This window comes from Candida orthopsilosis (genome assembly GCF_000315875.1).
Source record: "Candida orthopsilosis Co 90-125, chromosome 4 draft sequence".
Classification (NCBI taxonomy): domain Eukaryota; kingdom Fungi; phylum Ascomycota; class Pichiomycetes; order Serinales; family Debaryomycetaceae; genus Lodderomyces; species Lodderomyces orthopsilosis.
In genome coordinates this window covers 176,543-195,286 of record NC_018297.1, presented here as the reverse complement: position 1 = coordinate 195,286, position 18,744 = coordinate 176,543, and the positions used below count along the sequence as shown (strand labels likewise).

At 38.2% G+C, this 18,744-nt stretch overlaps 11 protein-coding genes across 11 annotated transcripts; 7 read left to right on the top strand and 4 right to left on the bottom strand. All coding sequences in view use genetic code 12, as the record gives it.

The window, feature by feature from the left end:
• Positions 1-9: 9 nt before the first annotated feature.
• On the top strand, positions 10-780 carry CORT_0D01140 (mitochondrial protein; the record flags this gene model as incomplete). Its single annotated transcript, XM_003869050.1, has 1 exon — positions 10-780. The coding sequence occupies one exon, from the start codon at positions 10-12 to the stop codon at positions 778-780; it is 771 nt and encodes a 256-aa protein (XP_003869099.1).
• Positions 781-955: 175 nt separating this feature from the next.
• Positions 956-1,837, top strand: CORT_0D01130 (Ygr205w protein; the record flags this gene model as incomplete). Its single annotated transcript, XM_003869049.1, has 1 exon — positions 956-1,837. The coding sequence occupies one exon, from the start codon at positions 956-958 to the stop codon at positions 1,835-1,837; it is 882 nt and encodes a 293-aa protein (XP_003869098.1).
• A 113-nt stretch (positions 1,838-1,950) lies between these two features.
• Positions 1,951-3,049, top strand: CORT_0D01120 (Aos1 protein; the record flags this gene model as incomplete). The annotated part of the gene is made up of 2 exons (XM_003869048.1): positions 1,951-1,978; positions 2,037-3,049. 2 exons carry the CDS (start codon positions 1,951-1,953, stop codon positions 3,047-3,049), a joined length of 1,041 nt encoding a protein of 346 aa, XP_003869097.1.
• Positions 3,050-3,072: 23 nt separating this feature from the next.
• CORT_0D01110 (Hda3 protein) lies at positions 3,073-5,016 on the bottom strand (the record flags this gene model as incomplete). Its single annotated transcript, XM_003869047.1, has 1 exon — positions 3,073-5,016. The coding sequence occupies one exon, from the start codon at positions 5,014-5,016 to the stop codon at positions 3,073-3,075; it is 1,944 nt and encodes a 647-aa protein (XP_003869096.1).
• A 150-nt stretch (positions 5,017-5,166) lies between these two features.
• Positions 5,167-6,522, bottom strand: CORT_0D01100 (Prp4 protein; the record flags this gene model as incomplete). Its single annotated transcript, XM_003869046.1, has 1 exon — positions 5,167-6,522. The coding sequence occupies one exon, from the start codon at positions 6,520-6,522 to the stop codon at positions 5,167-5,169; it is 1,356 nt and encodes a 451-aa protein (XP_003869095.1).
• A 102-nt stretch (positions 6,523-6,624) lies between these two features.
• Positions 6,625-7,650, bottom strand: CORT_0D01090 (hypothetical protein; the record flags this gene model as incomplete). The annotated part of the gene is made up of 1 exon (XM_003869045.1): positions 6,625-7,650. One exon carries the CDS (start codon positions 7,648-7,650, stop codon positions 6,625-6,627), a length of 1,026 nt encoding a protein of 341 aa, XP_003869094.1.
• Positions 7,651-7,899: 249 nt separating this feature from the next.
• On the bottom strand, positions 7,900-11,319 carry CORT_0D01080 (Axl1 endoprotease; the record flags this gene model as incomplete). The annotated part of the gene is made up of 1 exon (XM_003869044.1): positions 7,900-11,319. The coding sequence occupies one exon, from the start codon at positions 11,317-11,319 to the stop codon at positions 7,900-7,902; it is 3,420 nt and encodes a 1,139-aa protein (XP_003869093.1).
• Positions 11,320-12,783: 1,464 nt separating this feature from the next.
• CORT_0D01070 (hypothetical protein) lies at positions 12,784-13,356 on the top strand (the record flags this gene model as incomplete). Its single annotated transcript, XM_003869043.1, has 1 exon — positions 12,784-13,356. The coding sequence occupies one exon, from the start codon at positions 12,784-12,786 to the stop codon at positions 13,354-13,356; it is 573 nt and encodes a 190-aa protein (XP_003869092.1).
• Positions 13,357-14,042: 686 nt separating this feature from the next.
• CORT_0D01060 (hypothetical protein) lies at positions 14,043-14,507 on the top strand (the record flags this gene model as incomplete). The annotated part of the gene is made up of 1 exon (XM_003869042.1): positions 14,043-14,507. One exon carries the CDS (start codon positions 14,043-14,045, stop codon positions 14,505-14,507), a length of 465 nt encoding a protein of 154 aa, XP_003869091.1.
• A 687-nt stretch (positions 14,508-15,194) lies between these two features.
• CORT_0D01050 (hypothetical protein) lies at positions 15,195-16,247 on the top strand (the record flags this gene model as incomplete). The annotated part of the gene is made up of 2 exons (XM_003869041.1): positions 15,195-15,210; positions 15,265-16,247. 2 exons carry the CDS (start codon positions 15,195-15,197, stop codon positions 16,245-16,247), a joined length of 999 nt encoding a protein of 332 aa, XP_003869090.1.
• Positions 16,248-16,682: 435 nt separating this feature from the next.
• CORT_0D01040 (hypothetical protein) lies at positions 16,683-18,680 on the top strand (the record flags this gene model as incomplete). Its single annotated transcript, XM_003869040.1, has 1 exon — positions 16,683-18,680. The coding sequence occupies one exon, from the start codon at positions 16,683-16,685 to the stop codon at positions 18,678-18,680; it is 1,998 nt and encodes a 665-aa protein (XP_003869089.1).
• Positions 18,681-18,744: the final 64 nt, after the last annotated feature.

The following is an 18,744-nucleotide window of genomic DNA, read 5'->3' as shown; positions in this document are numbered from 1 at the left end:
TCAACCACAATGTCCAACAAGTTGAAGATCCTTGTCCCCTTGAAAAGGGTTATTGACTATGCAATTAAGCCCAGAATTAACAAAACAAACACAGGAGTCGAGACTAAGGGCGTCAAATTCAGTATAAATCCATTTTGTGATATTGCTTTAGAAGAATCCATTCGTCTTAAGGAAAAGACACCTGAGTTAGTTGAAAACATACATGCTGTATCAATCGGACCAACTAAAGCACAAGATATATTGAGAACTGCATTGGCTAAAGGAGCCGACACTTCAACATTGATTGACGTGGGTGAAGAGACGGTTGAGCCATTACAAGTGGCCAAGTTGTTGAAGAAAGTAGTGGAGGATAAAAAATCAAACTTGGTGGTATTGGGAAAGCAAGCCATAGACGATGATTCAAATCAAACGGGACAAATGCTTGCCGGGTTATTGAATTGGCCACAAGCTACGAATGCTTCGAAAGTGGAAGTAAAAGGAGATGAAGTTTTTGTGACAAGAGAGATTGACGGTGGTGCTGATGTGTTGAAAGCTAAATTGCCAATGGTGGTCACAGTAGACTTGAGGTTGAATGAACCAAGGTATGCTAGTTTACCAAATATAATGAAAGCTAAAAAGAAACCATTGGAAAAATTGAAATTGAAGGACTTGGGTCTTGATTCAATTGACAATAGGTTAGAAGTGGTGAAGGTTGAAGAACCACCGGCAAGACAAGCTGGTGTCAAGGTTGAAAGCGTTGACCAATTAATAGAAAAGTTGAAGGAGTTGAAAGCTTTATAGGTGTTGAATATAGAAGCCAACTTGATCTATGAACTGTGATTCACCTTACTGTAGAGTCTATTTGAATATAATTGCGAAGACTTACATGAAAGACTCTATCTTTGTTGGGGGTTCTAGATTGGGGAAATTGCTACCAATCGCGCTTTAAAATAGACTGTTTCCAAACGTGTAAAGAATGACAACCACCCTCGACGCATCCATTAAATTTGTATCAAAAGCTATCGACTCTTATGATTTTGAAGGAGCTCTCAAGCCATTGACTGTGGGTATCAGTGGCCCTCAAGGATCAGGCAAAACCTATTTGGCATCATACTTGACTCAGACTTTACAAAACAGTTACCCCAACTTGAAATTCACCCAATTCCTGATTGATGACTTTTATCTAACACATTCAGACCAAGAAAGAGTGACACAGCAAGCTATAAAGGATGAAAATAAGCTACTTATTGGTAGAGGTTTACCAGGAACTCATGATTTAAACTTACTACAAAATGTGCTTCACCAAATGTGTGAGAACTATAAAAAGCAGTGGGTACCGGTAAGGCTTCCTTTCTATGATAAATCTGCATTCGGAGGCTTAGGAGACCGTCTGAGTACTGGTGCCAATATTCTTAATGAACCCGCGGATGTCGTTATTTGTGAAGGCTGGTTCAATGGATTCATGCCATTGAATGAGGAATTGGTCAATATAAAGTATCTAACGAGCCCAGTAGACTCAATTCTACAACGATATAGACTTTACCAAATACAGGATATTAACAACCAGCTTTCAAAATATGTCCCTATATGGAAAATATTTTCACATTTTGTTATATTACAAACTGATACAATTGAGAATGTTTACAAGTGGAGAATAGAACAGGAACATGCATTGATTGCTTTAAAAGGCCAAGGAATGAGTGATGAGCAGATTAAATTGTTTGTGGATAGGTATATGCCAATGTATCTTTTATATTATGAAAAACTTTGTGATCAAGGACTTCACAACACTCAATGTCTAGTCTTGTCTATTGATCTCCATCGGAAGTTGCTAGGATCAAGAATTATAGGTATATAGTACTCTGTTTAAATTAGGATTTCAAACTCCAGTACGATTTTTGTATTTAATGAACGCGTTTTTGCCAAATATTTTTCAAGTACAAAATATTACTTTCCCACTCCTCAAGCAATATGACAACTGAAACAGGACTTACAGCAGGTTCGTACAAATAATAGCCTAGATCACTTATGACATTCATTTACTAACTCCATGACAGATGAAATTGCGTTGTACGATAGACAGATCAGATTATGGGGTATGGCAACTCAGTTGAGACTTCGATCAACGAAAATCTTGGTCATAAACCTTGGTGCTGCAGGCACTGAATGTGTCAAGAATTTGGTATTGGGTGGGCTAAACTCAATAGAGATATTAGACGATTCCGTAGTCAAGGAAGAGGATTTTACAGCCCAATTCTTTTTACCAAATGATGACTCTACAGTGGGAAAATTGAAATTGCCATTGGTCGTTGACAAAATCAAAGAATTGAACACCAAGGTCGATTTGAGTATCAACACTTCTTCATTGGATGATGCTCTTGCTGATCCAGATTATTTCAAAAAATTTGATTTCATAGTTGCCACAGAAATTACCAAGGATCAAATCATTCAACTCAATGAAATTACAAGAAATTTCAACATTCCACTCCATGTTAGTGGCATGCACGGATTTTTTGGCTACATACTAGTTGACCTTATCGAGCATACATCTTACAATGAATACAATCAAAGTTCAGTTCCTAGAAAAGTTAATGTTGATTTATCAAGAAATAAAAAGATGACTGCTAGTAAGCCTGATCCACAGAAAAAGGTTGACGTAGTTACCATCAAGGATGTGTTTTCCCCACTCAAATCAATATTTCGTTCACAGGAGATACCCAAATACTCAAGCCGGAGAGAATTACAGAAATGCACCGTATTGCCAATCATTTTTGCTTTGTTCGATATTCCTCGTCCTCTGAATCCTAGCGATGTTGTAGATGTACACCAATTACGAAAGAGAGTAGAAGAAACTTATAAAACATTAAATCTACCCATGACATCATTTTCAGAAGAATATATTCACAAGTTGAGTCAACAAGCATACACTGAGTTTTCGCCAACAGCCGCTATATTGGGGGGGACATTGGCTCAAGAGGTTATTCGCTTCTTGAGCAAGAATTATTCGCCCATGAATAATGTTGTTATATTGGATGCTATGAAAGCGGTAATGCCAATTTATAGTATGTAATTATATTTGTATAAGTACTTTATCTACTTGCTCGGCGTATTGGTTCGCACTTTACGCTTTTTGAAATGCGAAGTGTCTTTTAAAAACTTGAAAGCATTTCCGAGTTTCATCTCTAGTTGTTCATTTGAGAATTCCAAACTCTTGATTTCATTGAGGAGAGCTTGATGGTCAACTTCAAAATTTTGTCTCTTTGTTTCTTGATCCTGTTCATACTCATCATACTTCCTTTTTGCATATTGGATCTGCTCATTTAGCAATGATTGTTCTTGCTTGGCCTCTTTTACCGCATTTAATGAGTTTTCATATTCCTTATTAGTAAAGTTTCTTTCGTCATCTTTCGATTGAATTCGGGCAATTAACTGTTTTATTTGCCTCTCGAGCTTCCATATCTCTAATTGATTACTTACATATGATACCTTTTCTGGTGAATCAACCTTATCGTGAAAATTGGCAATCTCGTCTTCTTTCTCTTTAATGGCGATCTTCAATTGATCTATTTGTTCTTGTTTTTTAATGTACCACTTATTACCACTGTCTATCCTTTGCTGTGAGTGATCTAAATCGTCAAATATTTTTGAAACCGCAAGCCTCTTTTCTTTTTCTCTTCTTCCAACTTTATTCTGAACCTCTTTAGAATCATACTGGTTATACGACTCAAGTTCGTCTTTTGCTCTTCTTAGATCCCTACATGCAGCATTCAACTGGAGTAGTGATTTGTGAGTTAATATAGTCATATCCTGTCTCTCCGTTGCACTAGTTATTCCAATCAACTCATCATAAGAATTTTTTAATGGGTTGGCAATATAATCCAGTTGTAAACGTTTTGTTTGATAGTATGTGGGGGTCACTTTTTCCTCCACAAATGGTTGCAACCCATAAGGGGTGTAATGAAAATGAGCCTCTGTCAATAATGATCTTTCCACATCTATTGGGGTATACTTTTGAATGATGGGAAGTGTGGGTAAGGGCCATGGAGGGTATGTGCTCACATTGTCGCCAAATACATGGTCGAAAAAGTTTGGTCCCAAATATGTAAGCTTTTGATGATATATTGGGAAAATGTCTGGGGGTATGTTTCCTATGAAATCTCTCAAACACACTACTGACGAAATAAGCTTATACAAATAATCATCTTCATTCACTGCTTTCAGGTAGTACAATTTTATGTGCTCGATTGTCTTAAAAGGAGCCAATCTAATGGTAACTGCTGGTTTCTCACCAGGGGAATGGTTCATTGTCTTCAAAAATTGGTAGAATTCTGTTTCCGTATTGACATTACCATCGATAGTAACTAGAACATCAAATCTGGAAGCATCAAAAATGGCTTGATCTCTTTGAATATTCCCATCAGCAGGTATAAGATGGATCTGCGTCAAGGTTTTGGAGGCATCTCCATGTCCGTTTGGGGTACTTCCATTACTTCCATTTCCATTCTTCACTGCCTTTTTCGATTCTCGTTGGATGTTGTTTCCAACATATCGTTTAACGGTTTTGTTGCCAGAGCATACCATGATCAAAGCTTCGATCAAATCAAAAAGTTTAACATTGTTGCTCATTACGAGACCCACGGACTTCACATTAGACGCCTTGTTCAGAATGATAACATTCAACAAATCTTTCAACACATTAAACTTTCCACTCGTCTCTGCTAATTTTGCAGGCATATCTTTGACAGCCAAGTTTTTTGGCATATAATGACTGATCAATAAATACGGATGGGTGCACACAAGCATACAGTTTTCAACACATGTCTCAACTGACTTGAGTATAATGTCCTTTTGGTCGTTGGTTTCACAAAACTTTAGTATATCTGGATAATGGAGGGAAATAATCTGGTCAGTTAATTCTTTCTGGTATTCATACATTGGTGTGCCCAAATGATAATCTCCACTATTGTTTGTCTCACTGAGTTCCAACTCTATTATAGGTGGCTCGGGTGTGCTGTCCAATATCCGTAGCAAATTCATGATTGTTTATGTAGACACTGGTCTTTGTCTGGTATTGGAAAGAAATTTGTTTTCCTCGTGATATCGCGCTTGGTTAGGGTTTCAAATTACGAAAATGTATATACGATTAATAGATGATCATCCCACAAACTATCTCCTGTAGGTTCTATACTATTGCCATAGCTTCACTGTGCGGTCCCAGCCACTACTTACAACTCTGACTCCACTATTTTCATCACTAGTAACATCACAGCTCATCACCTTCTCATTATGCCCTTTCAATGTATTAACTAAAATCCAATTATCTGCCGACCAGACCTTTACGCTCCCGTCGTAAGAGCTACTAACCAAAAACGAGCCAATGACGCCATTTCCATCCTCATTTACCCCGACCTTACCACAATGAAACCTCACATCGCTAACTAGTTTTGTATGCGCCGGTATTGAAAATATCTCATCACCAGAATGGTCTAATTTCCGCATATCCCAAATTTTCACCGAACAATCCCCAGATCCACTAGCAAAATGATATCCATTTGGAGACCAATCGAGACTGTAAACTCCCTGTATATGCTTTTGAAGCGGCATGAGTGCCCTTCCCGATCTCAAATCCCAAACGTAAATAATACCATCCAATCCGCCTGAAAGAAAAAGGGACCCATCTGGATGGACTGCACCACTGTATACTTCCTTCGAGTGACCCTCTTGTTGATATAACTCAGCCTCTTTCTTTATATCCCACAACTTCCATGTTTGATCAAATGAAGTTGAGATTGCAAAGTTATTAATCGGATGAAATAAAGTGTTGGTTATTCTATTCAAATGTGCCTCTTTGATTGAAAGTTCAGGTTTAATTATCTCGTCCGAATCTGTAATATTCCACACATTGATGCTGCCCTCGCTCCCTCCTGTGATTAAAGTAGTATCATTTACCTGCCAATCTGCACTGCCAACTTTTTCTGTGTGTTGTCCATTTAGCAACTTTACAGCGGGATTCAAGTCGTTTGAGTTTAAGACATGTACTGATCCATTCCATGTTCCACATGCAATTAAGTCTCCACTTGAAGAGTACCTCACGCTGGATATGGCTCTTGTATTTCCGTGGATAACCTGGGATCCGTATAGTTCAATGTCAGCTAACTTTGAATTTATCGTTCGCCTTTTCTTTAAAAATGTAGTAAACTCAGGGTTATTTTGTAGCACTTGTCTTTGTTGTTGGATCCGTTGTGATGCTTTGACCAAAGATTGATCGAGAATCTGACATCTCACATCATATAGTTCTGCTGATCCCGGTGTATAGAATACCTCTTCCTCCTCTTCCTCTTCTTTCTCTTCATCTTCGCTTTGTGCATCGTCTGATTGCAAGGCACCTCCATTAACTAAATTGGCTAATCTTTCTCGTCGATCATGATCATCTTCCCCATTGATGAATACAGGTTGCCCCAACTCCTTTAGCTGCTTACGTACAAGCTCATCCTCTTCAGGAATTGGCTTGTCGTTGATGACTGGTATTTCGTTGTATTGCATCGGTTCTAAAGAAATGTGGTTGTGGTGATTTACGATGTGATGAACGCTACCAACGATTCTTTTTGATAGAAACGTTTGTATGTCTCCTATATATATGCCTATTTAATGATTACCTCTTAATATCCTATCTGAATACCTTGCAAAATCTTCCTCCTCGTTAATCATGTCATCCAAATCTGGCTGGCAAAAAACAGCCAAAGTGTTTCGAGCAATGTTTGGCATCTCAGTCTCTCTGACATAATGCAGCACGGCCTTGAATCTACCTTTGGAGATTTCTTGCAATGCTGAACCCGATTGAAACGCTAAACAATCAGGGGGGATACTCACCTTGACAATTTCATTATTTCTATTCTTTATATACAAACCTGCTCGCAGATCTGGAGATGTATCTAATGCGTGAGTCAACCCTTTCGATTCATCAATGAACAATGCCGATGTTAGCCCAGTTAAACAGGAGTGATCAAGATGTTCACTACACCAATCGTCAATCGACTCATTGGTGTCTTTTTCTATCTTGGGAAAGTAATGTAACAACCGTGCCTTGGTACACGTAGATTTCTCAACAATCCGTTGTAAGTAGCTCTGATCATAATCATCATAAATGCTTTTGATGTACTTGTCACAGGCTTTTGCGACTGTTCCAGCAACCTCGATGATTAACGAGCACAATGCCTTACAATCATGTTGGAAATCTTTAAGATTATTGTTTCTTGGCCAAATATTAGAGGCCGTGTAGGGCTTATAGTCTGGATATTTCTCAATCAATTTTGACTCGGGACCCTCCAATTTTGGGTCCTTATGGAATGCACAATTCATGTAAAATGATCCTTTTTTGAAATCTGGTAACGATGACTTTGCTAATTTCTCCCTACCGCGTGACCACCCTACCAACCACATCGCCTCTTTACATTCAAGTTTCGCGAGCTCCTCTTGGTCTAGATTTGCCAAAATTGATGCACTTGTGAGCACTTTTTGCCTTAGACTTTGGAACTCCGGTGGTAAATCTCGAACTATGACAATTCCTAGTGAATTAGGCCCGAAAGCTTTTGTTAAGGTTTCATTATCAATGCCTGTTTGAAGGTCTTCAAGTGATACAGATACTGGTTTTTCGTCTACCGTCATTGTCATGTATACAACATTAGAGTTATGGTGGGAAATTTTGTAAATTCCATTTCGTTTCACGGCACCAGAAGCGATGTTACACAAAAAGTTTCTCCACTTTTCTGAACAAAGCTATTCCAGCCCATATGGATGAATATACGTACTAGATAAATATCATACTACTTCAAGTTCTCTACTGTATTAGAAAACGGGTATTAACAAAGCGACCTCATTTGCGGAACCTCTGACCGGTATAAAATATCAACTGTTAACATTCTACATCAACGAATTCAAATCATATGTATCCTCGTTTTCATGATCGTAAATTCCCTGTGACCGACTTACATGTTTATTCTGATTGATGAATTTAGCCTCGGTATGAATTTCATCAACATTTCTCACTCTCAAGTGAGGTAAGACTACTTGATTAGTCTGATATGCTTTGCCATATCTGGCTACGCAGATTTGTTGCATACGCTCTAGCTTTATCAAGTTGTTTTCTTTGAAGTTCTTTATCGTCCATAAGACTTTGTGAAGTCTGTGGCCCTGCTTTGTTGAAATTTTGTATCCTAAATTTCTCAACTTTTGTATAACTATCGAAACATTATTGTTTGATTCGTGAAGCAAGCTAGTTAACTGTAACGATGTCAACTGATACCCTCGGTCAGATAATAATGACTGCACAATCTTTTTGTTCGCCTCAAGATTTCTCTTCATCTTTCCCTTTTTAGATGACACAAGAATTGATAGTGTTGCTCGTTGTGTAGACTTGATTGAGATTCTTTCCCTAAAGAGGTTTACGACGTCTTCTAGTTTGAAATCGGTATTATTCGCGTAATTAAAATCCTCATAGCGTCCAAAGTCATAGTTTTTAGTCATGATACTTTCAAAGTTTGCAGAATGCTGTTTCTGGGCTGTATAGTTGTCACTCTGTTTGGTTGGCTTGGTTGCTGCTGAGATGTTTGAGGGTAATGTGTCGGGTTTCTCTCGATCCTGCTTTTTCATAAACAATTCATATAGCTCTTGAAATTGATCATTTGTCATGGTTAGCACTTGCATCTCCCACTCAAACAAGGCTTGCTCAATTTCGAGTAATATTTTTGAACAATTATAGGAGGCACTATTGAGAAGTATATATAGACCGATTGTCAGTTTGTTAATTCTTATACCACTTAAAATCAAGTAACCAAGTTGTCTTCTAGTACGTAGTTGGTGTCGAACAGTTTGGTTCATGTGATAAGCCAAAAATTTGGCAACGATTCTCCTCTCATCTTGTCTAGGACATAGTTGGATATAGTAGTATATAACGTCAGTAGGATCTTCCGAAGAGGAATTTTCTAACATCAAATCGTAATTTCTTCCGTTTCTCAATGTCACACTAGATGTAAAATTAAACATAGATTTAGTTAAATAGATTCTTTCGTGTGACGTCAATATGTTGATCACCTTGCAAACTTCAGCTGCAAATTGTTTGTCACCACCAGTAACAAGAATACCAGCATACTTGTAATCTTTAAGAATCAAGTCGCATATATGCACTAAATTGCTAGTCTCCAAAAGTTCTATCGCTTCAAGTCTCTCCTCAATGCTTGCTATATCTTGTTCTAAAGCCATCATTGACACTGCCACAACAGTTGTATTTGTTTCACCATGTTGCAAATCATCATAGTTTTGGCGCAATTGCAACTTCATCGCCACGAATTTTTTGTAATCAAGATTGAATGTCAATATTAAATTTTTCACCCTTACGATAAACTCCTTCAAAAAGTATAGGAATCCATTGATGGGTCCCCGAATTTCGAAAGTCAAAGAAGGAGTTGTAACTAAATTTGAAAAAATACCCCAAGAAAACAATGCCAACTCAGCTTGGTAGAATGACGTCCTTAAATGTTCTCCAATATATTCTACAATTATCTCAATTGCTACCAAACTTGAAGGTTTATTGGGAATGCTGGAAAAGCAAATTTGAAATGAGGTCACCACATTGAATGATGAACATTGTGAATGCCAAATTTCGTGATACATTGAAAAGTCGATCAAATTTGGTACCAAATTATTTGCTTCTAATGCATATGGCATTGTGTAATGTGACGAGTTCAATTGATAATCTAGCCCATTATGGGTCATGGCAATAAATGGATTCTGTTTAAGGATGAAGAACCGAGGAATTGATTCTTTAGTGCGTGCATAGTTTAAATTGGTGATGGCGTACTGGAAGTGATAATAAGGGTCTTTCGAAAGATTGTTGAGTGACCAATCCCAATTAGCATCATTGCATAGTATTATAACATTCAAGCTCAGCATGTTGAAAACTTCCCTTGTCTTGATTGAAAAATGCTGTATGTCCCCGTGGAATATAAAGGAATCTCCCGTAACCAAATACTCTAGATCTTGAACCCTGTTTTCCATAAGACTTAAAGCGTAATTTGCAGCTTCATCCATAACAGTAGATCTATCACTCGTGGAAAAATATGCTTGATATTCGAATACTCGGGAATACTCGTGCAACACAGTGGTTAAGTCGGTCAATGTTGGGTCCAAAATTTGGTCAATAAAACTCCAAATTGTCTGAATCAACAGATTCAAATTAAAAATCTTTAAAATTTCAAGATCAACCACTAGAATCTTATTTTCTTTTGATAACCTCTGAGTGTAAACGTACATTGAAGAAACGCACTTCTTAACTCTCTTTAAATAATCGCATAAAGATCCTAAGGATTCATCCCCTAATAGTGAGCACCACACACTTTCATAAAAAGAGTTTTCAAAATTGTATATGGGCAAAAATAATCTCACATTAGAAGCTTTCTCGCTCTTGATGTGTAATAATCTTCCTGTGACTTCAGTTGGAAAAATCTTTGATGTCACATCTCGCGAGATCAGGCTTGGAATGGATGTAGTAATAAATCGTCTTGACCCTGTCTTGCTTCGTCTCTTCTTACTTGAAGACTTCTGTGACAACCCCTCCGACTTGGGTATGCTCGCAAAATTGGTCACCGCCAACTTCTGCAACTGGTTCGAAGATAGCGGGCATATTAGAACCAAAACCATGTTTTCCGATACAAAATTGTTCTCATAGTACTCAATCATGTATTCCCGAGTAGATTTCGAGCTTAGCGTAGCTTTAGTACCAGTACCGAATCTATGAAATGGGTGCTCCTCGCTACTGAGTAGTCTTAATCCATGATATAAAATTTTTTCATCATTAACAATATTACCCTGATGTTCGTCATCAATACTTTTAACTTCCATATTCATATAAGTCTCTACAAACATTGGCTTTCTAAAGAAGGAGCTAAAGTTCTTCATCAAATAATTTAATCCCAACTCTTCACCAACTAATGTATCGAACATTGAGACTTCAAAGTGAACGCATGTGTAGTCGCCCATTGTATACGCATTTGTATTGCCCCCCATGGAAGTCAACTTCGTCCAAAAGTCCAGAGGGTTGGGAAATTCGTTCGTTCCCATGAAAAGCATATGCTCACAAAAGTGAGCTAATCCAGGTAGTTCATCGAGGTCACTATGCGAACCTGCACCAACACATACAGCAGCGGCAGTTGCTCTGCATTCGGGGTCGGATATGAGTAGCGTTCTTAAACCATTTTCCAACTTAACATATTTGTATGACCTATGCAGTGCATACAAGGGCTTTTTAAATGTTGATGCAAGCTCTGTAGTAGAAAAGAAGCCCATATGATCCTATGGTATATACCAAGGAATGTTGATACTCCATCAGTTCTGTATTTCACTGTCTTTCTGCCATGACCCCTCATTGTGGCAAGTTGCATAAGTCGACATTCAACAGATGGATATTATTCTGTTTCATCATGAATTTCCTAACTAGGTTTAGACAATAGATTTTGAGTGGTAGCGTTGAATGTGTGTTACAAACTGCGTATTGTCGTATAAGAAGATAACGAAAGCTTTGCCTCAAGGGAGTGTTTACCTTGGCCTCATATATCTGGAACAGCTCCAATTGTAATAGAAACCATCATCCGAAGGATGAAGCAAACGATTGTGGTATGAACACGGGCTGCGCAACATACCTACATGAAGCATAAACTAGCTGATTACATTCTAAACAGATATGATACAACGAAATGCTTAACGGTTGGAAGAATACTACGTTAAATGTAATTCGTGATATGTTCTTGAACAGCAGTGTTTGAGACTACAACATTTTACCAAGTATTTGCCCGAAAATAACGGCAAAATCTTTCTAGATCGGTTTACTGCAACATCAACGCATCCTACACTCCTGCGTTCATAAACACAGCAAATTATGTGAATAGAAACCAATCAATCTTTGTAAGGTTAAAAGACAAAAGAAGTTCATGCAAAAACAGAAGCGTTTCATAAACGTGTTAGGTAGCGCATACAATGAAATGTACTAACCCCTTTTATTCTATACACCCCAAGAATCATAGAAACGAATACCAATTGTGATAAATTCCAGTTATACGTTTGGCCACATCAAAGTCATGAAGTTGTTAAGGTCCCATGTGGGGCAGTTAAGTTCACAATTTCCATTTTGCTTCCCTTCCCTGTTGATGTAATGTTGCAACACGGAAAAACTTTTTCAAACGTGGTCGTGCGTATGTGGCAAATTAATGACCACATCAGATGCTGGTTTTCTTGCATCCAATTTTCACGCAACTAACTTGCATGGAAAGCTTTCATTGACATCGAAGTTTACTAATTTCGCTTTCTATAGATTGGTTGATCCAACCTTACGAGGTGTTTGAGCCTTTGCCCGCTTTCAGTAATGTTCTCCAACTGGGGTAAAGGTAAACAAACAAAGCATTTTTGTGTTGTGTTGGTGAAAAATGCGGTCGTGCACTGATAAACAATTTCTCTCAACAGCACAAAGAAAAAAGAAATATAAAAAAAAAAGAAATTCACAAAACTTGCGATTTTGTTGAACGTCATTTTCCTCAAACCATTTTGATTGAAAGATACATCCTTCTCAAATTAACATCTTTATATTGAAAACTCACCTCGATCTCATTTGCATTCTGAAAACAGAATAATTCAACAAGCGAACTAAACAAAACGAGACTTGACTGAACGAGAACAAAGTTGACGTCCCATATAATCCATTAATGCACATATAAAATTAGAAATTAGAGAACATTATACAACTACGAAACCCACGTTATGGCAAGTCAATATACGTATAATAAGTATTACCAACATTCACCAAGCATGGGAAGTGCCCAACCAAACAGTATTGGAATGGGTAGTAACAACACAGCTTCAACAAATACTTCCTCAGCTAATAATACTTCACCTTTGAACAACTTGGCATACCTCACACCACCCGGCTCGGCTAGCAATAGTTTGTCGAGCTCATTGTCCAGCACTGGCTCATCTTCACTTTTTGGTTCTAATGTTTCTAACACATCATCAACATATTCATTCCACAACCCCAGATTAAGATATTATTTGTCAAAATCCTTTGATATTGAAGATGATTTGGAGTTTTGCCCAGAGATTGTTGACCACGGTGTTCACAGTCCTAATGTTAAAAAGTTTAACCCTTACACATCAACATCCTTTTCACCAAGTCAAGAACTACCACAACATAACATTCATCAGCAGAGCAGTTCTTCCGGTGCCGGCACCAACTCTCCACGTGTGTCGACCCCAAGGATTAAAAAGGCTTTAGAGATTATTAACCCTCAAACGAAGATGAGAGTCGGATCTCCAGCAGCCTCCCAAAACAAGTAAGGACTAGCAAGTGGGTTTGTAACTCGTGGGAAGTACGTACAGGGTGATGCGTAAATATTAGACCTGTATTGAATAGCTGAATTAACTGTATATTCAATACTGTCGATTTTGGCGAGTTACAGTATGGGAAAAGAGGAGTTTGTCTTTCGCTCTAGAAGCAATATTACAGACTTATCCGACCCAGTTAATGATGCATGATGTATAATTCTTTTTATATTTAGAGTAATTTTAATATTTAGAAATGTCAACGATTGATTTTGTTTAACACTGTTGCGATGTAGACCTTCGATTTGAAAAGTTGCAGCCTAACAAGGGCAACAATTTTCCTTACTCTTGTGATCTTGCTTCAGAAGACCCTTAACTCCAGAATATTCTCAACATAGGATTAATATAAATTTGTCAAGAATAAACATCATTTTCGAGGCTTACTCAATAAAGATCTTGTATGGTAAGGCTAACATCACCCTCAGTTTGCACCTAAAAATAGATTTTACTTTATTGCAGAATTGTATGCGCCTCTAAATCAAGAAAAAAATGTAATAACTGGCTGTGCTTCATTTAATAGTGACTCTTTGGTAACTAAACGGAATATACCGACTTCACAACCCGCTAACTCATTTGACATTTTATATAAAAGGAGAAGAATTTAAGAACTTTATATCCTATTGATCTCAAAACCACCCACAATGAAAATCACACAGCTTATCTACACTTTATATTGTTTACTCGTGACTTCACTTGCACAATCAGTGACATTCAATACTGACCAGCAAGAGGCTTTATTAACAAGAGTGGCTTCTGATATCCGCTCTTACCCTAGTGAATATGCAGACTGGTTCAAGACACAGCTGGATATTGCCCTCCCACTTGATTTACTTTCACTTAGAAGGCTTTCCACATATACCGATGACTCCTACACCACAATTGTCGAGAATTCAGAGTTGATGTCAGATGTGGAAAATGTTGTGACCCGATTGCCATGGTATAATTCGAGAATTGCTGACAGCGAAGTGCCTAGTGTGACCACGGACGATTCGAACGAAAGTGGGAGCGCAAATGAAAGTGACTCTAACAAAAGCAGCAATTTGGGAGTCAAACTTGGAGGAGGGATTTTAGTCGGTCTAGTTGGGGGATTACTATTGGCACTCTGAGATATAGTGTTTACAATGAGAAATAGATACAATTGGTTTTAATTAATTGTAGCTCTGAAAAGGGAGATTCAAGCGGTCTTTTCTGGCTATTTAAAATGTAGGTTCAAAGAAGTCGGAATTCACCATATTCTACAATTTACTACACACGTAATTTAGCTTACGACTTTGAATGAAATAAAAAAATTGGTCGAAGATTCTGTTTACAGATAGAACGGAATGCAGACTGCTATTGTCGGAATTACGCCTGTAATGCATAGCATCTTGTTGGGTATTATCGATGCAATGGCTGTAGTATTTCAGATATAGAGAGCCAACAGCTGTGACCATGTATGTGTTAGCAGCTGTTCTAAGCTGATTCACAGTGGATAAAACTTACACCTCACCGATCTGGCCGATTTCCAATGCGCAGATTAAATGAAGAATAGGTTACCCCTTAAAAAAGATAAAGTCCTTCTGTTTCTAGCAAAAGTACACGCCTTTAGAATCTATTTTAAATATTTTTATATTACAGAAATTTGGAAACTTTTAGTTAAGAATTTAAATCGTATAAAAACATCATTCAATTTCGATATATTTAGTACTATTAAGAGAGTATAACACATAGCCTAGGTTCACTTAGAAAGCACACATTCAATCATATAGACTTGTGAACTCGAAACAGCCAGTATCGAAAATATAAACAATACAATGACTACACCAGAAGGTATGTTTATTAAGCATCAAATGACCGTGGGATCTTTACTAACTCCGTTTCAAGAAAACTCATTTCAAAACGACAGGCGTCATTCAAATACATCACGAAATAGATTTGGGTGGGTCAGGCGGTTAATGCAAGGCCAGAATAGAACCACTGTCCACACGCACGATCAAAATGACACACATTCGCAGTTTTCCCAACAGCACCACCAACAATCTCGAAGACACAGCCGACCCCCAGGAGGTAATTCGGGAAATGTACGTGGTTTCGCAAGAAAAAACTCGTCCACAAACAGGGCCAGGCGCAATTCGGAGCCTCTGATTAGAAATGAACCCGAGAGCAGTTTAACGCATAGTGGTGATGAAGGGGATAATTTCAACACCACGCTTCGCTTTGATGAAAGTGATCACATTCATCGCAGCTCGTTTCAAGACAGTTACGATTACCAAAACCGTGATGTAAGTTATCACGATAGTGATCAGAATACAAACAACAGTGAAGACAATATCAGTACCATTCCTTTGAAGTCAATAATTTCAAGACAGTCAACTAAAAACCCATCCATTTTGAGCGCAGATGTCAATAATGACCATCTGTCTTTGATTGCCTCAACGGCGGAGACTTCAATCGCACCTAGTGTTCTTACGTCGGCTAACAATTACACGGTCACCCCTCATCATCAGCAAACTAATCTCGACACCACTGAAGAAGACGGTACTGACACTGGACCAAGCACGACTGCTACTTCAGTAACTATAAATACAGCTACTTCTGCAGGTGCCAGTCAGACCCCAATCCAAGAAGGTGACAACGAGTCCATAGTCACACTTGCTAGCTCCTCAAGAAGAAGGCGGAGGAGAAGTATCGATACCAATTGCAGTACTAATGCAATCCCACCGGCATCAATTATGGAGCGATTGAGTGTGCAACCCACAGCAGCGAATAGCATGTATGCAACTAGTATTAGAACTGGAAATTATGACAGAAGTAGTCAGTTGTCACATTATGATGACCAAGGGAGCTCTGTGAGAAGTTTCAACTGATAGTTTGCAGTTTCGATTTTGGTTTTTGTTGTGTAGATTAGTTTGGACTGTGTAGAGCAGCCACAACGATATATTATTTATTTCGAGCTCTACTTTTATACTGTAGACTGGCCGATTTCAAACTACTTATGTCCTACCAGTGTCCCTATAAGTCCAGTGCTATCTCAAGGCTAATCTACTATCAATCCAATTGCCAAAATAGGAAATTCGATAAACTTTCTCGATTGTGCATGAAAAAAAAAAAGTAAAAAAAACTAAAGTTACGCAATCTAATTTTAATTAATTGCAATTAATTTAAACAGAAAAAAAAACAAAGAATTCATCATCACCATCGAGAGCCACAACTACAACTGAAAACCCCCTACAACGAAGCCTAAGTCACTAGCAACCATTGTCGATTAGCTTGAGCACGAATTAACACTCTAATTTCAAAATATGGGTAGTTTTGGCTATGCAAACTCCATTGAAGGAGACGTTTACATCCAGCGGCTAGCGAGTTACATCAAGAGAAATGAAGAAGCTTTGGCCAATGGATTATTATGCTTTAGCAAGAACAAAGCAACCGTTAACAAAGTCAAGCCTATCAGATTGACATTCACTATACACCATTTGTACTATTTGACCGAACGCATAGATCAATCTACCTTGGGTGTTGATGTTGGTCCTTTGAATGTCAAATTGGATAATCCAAATCATGAGCCTACATTCGTTTCATTTATGGCGAACAATGCAAGATCATCGCGGCATTTTGATAGTGATGCAAGATCAATCACTTCTATGAATTCTATGAAGTCCATAGTGTCAAGTGCTTCAGTATATTGGAGATCATTTTCGTTAAGTAATGATCCAAAGGTTATCAAAAAGGATATCAAGTATTTGTACTCTTCCTTCACCAAAATACCATGTTTAATACTCACACCAAAAACCAAAATCAACAGCATTAGCTCGTACGAAGAATACCCATGTGATACGTCCGTTCCCATCAAGATGTTTAAAAACTTGCAGGTTTTGGAAATGATTGAATATGAGCCCAATGAAATATTTGGCTGGAATTTTTTGAGTGACCAATTGAGAATCTTGATTATCAGGAAAAGCAAGATCACTGATATGGCAGAAGTGTTGTTTCACTTAGTCCAAGATGATGCGAATGGGAGATCAAGTTTCAATACCACAAAACAAAAATCGATTCAACTCGATCCACCATTTGACTTGAGGACATCCATTGACGAGCTAAATACGGTGTTCAAGTACAAAAGAGAACGCGGGCAAACAAATGCATCCAATGGAGCTGGCTCTATTGGTGGTGCAGAATATGGTTGTTCGGGGAGTTTTAACGAGCGAAAATGGCTGGTTTTGAAACAGTTGACAATTCTGGAAACTTCTATTGCATATATACCCCGGCAAACATTGAAACCGTTGGTTAATCTAGTTAAATTGAATTTGTCAAATAATCTTTTGGAAGAATTGCCCGATGGGTTGGACGAACTAGACAATATCAAGTACTTGAACCTTGCAGATAACTTTATCACCAACTTGAAAAACCTACCGTCCAATCTTGCACATTTACTCACATTAAATCTTAACAACAATAAATTGGCCACATTGGATGGATTGGATAATTTGGTCTCGTTGGAGAAAATTGACTTAAGAAGAAACAAACTTGCAGAGGTGAAAGCTTTGAAATCTTTGGTTCAATTGGTTGATTCCACCAAGTTAGACAATGTATATCTATCACACAACCCTTTGCCCAAAAACCATAGGGTTGACCTATTCAACCTCTTCAATGGTGTAAAATACAAGAATGCAGTCAAGATTGATGATTCAAGGCCCGGATATTTTGAAAAGGCAATGTTGTTGGACCAAGAAAATGCGGCAAAAAATTTGGCACAATTCATGAGACTCCATAGCTCTATCTATCAACACCAACGCCAAAACTCTACCCAATTACCAGAATCCATGTTATCGGCCAAGACCGTCGCCACAACTGAGACAACTGAGACAGACACTACGGCTACAAATGTTGAAAAAGTATCTGGCAATGCAGCTCCGACTAGCCCTGTGTCAAAAGAGGATGAGATTGTTCATACAATTCGAAACCTTCATTTAGATACTTCCCACAAGCAGCGCAGCCCACAGCAACCAGTTGGCTCTGGTCCAGCAAAGGTTAAAAGATACGATTTGTCTCATACTATTTTGTCAACTTCGATATCACTACTTTCACAACCGAGCTCCCCATTGCATACAAACTCAAACGTAATGAACAAGATTGACTCTCCAAACCTGATGAAAATGACGCATTTGAACTCTTCTAGCTCTTCTATACCGTCAACTCAATCAATGAAGAGATCGAATACGTTGGTGGATATTGAAAATCATAATCCTGCACCAAGTATCGTCACACCGGTGCAGGTCACCGCTCGGATGAGCACCTAAGTGTTGTAACCGTCGAAGTTACAGGGGTCGCATTGTTGCTTTTCAACTGACTCCTTTCTAATTG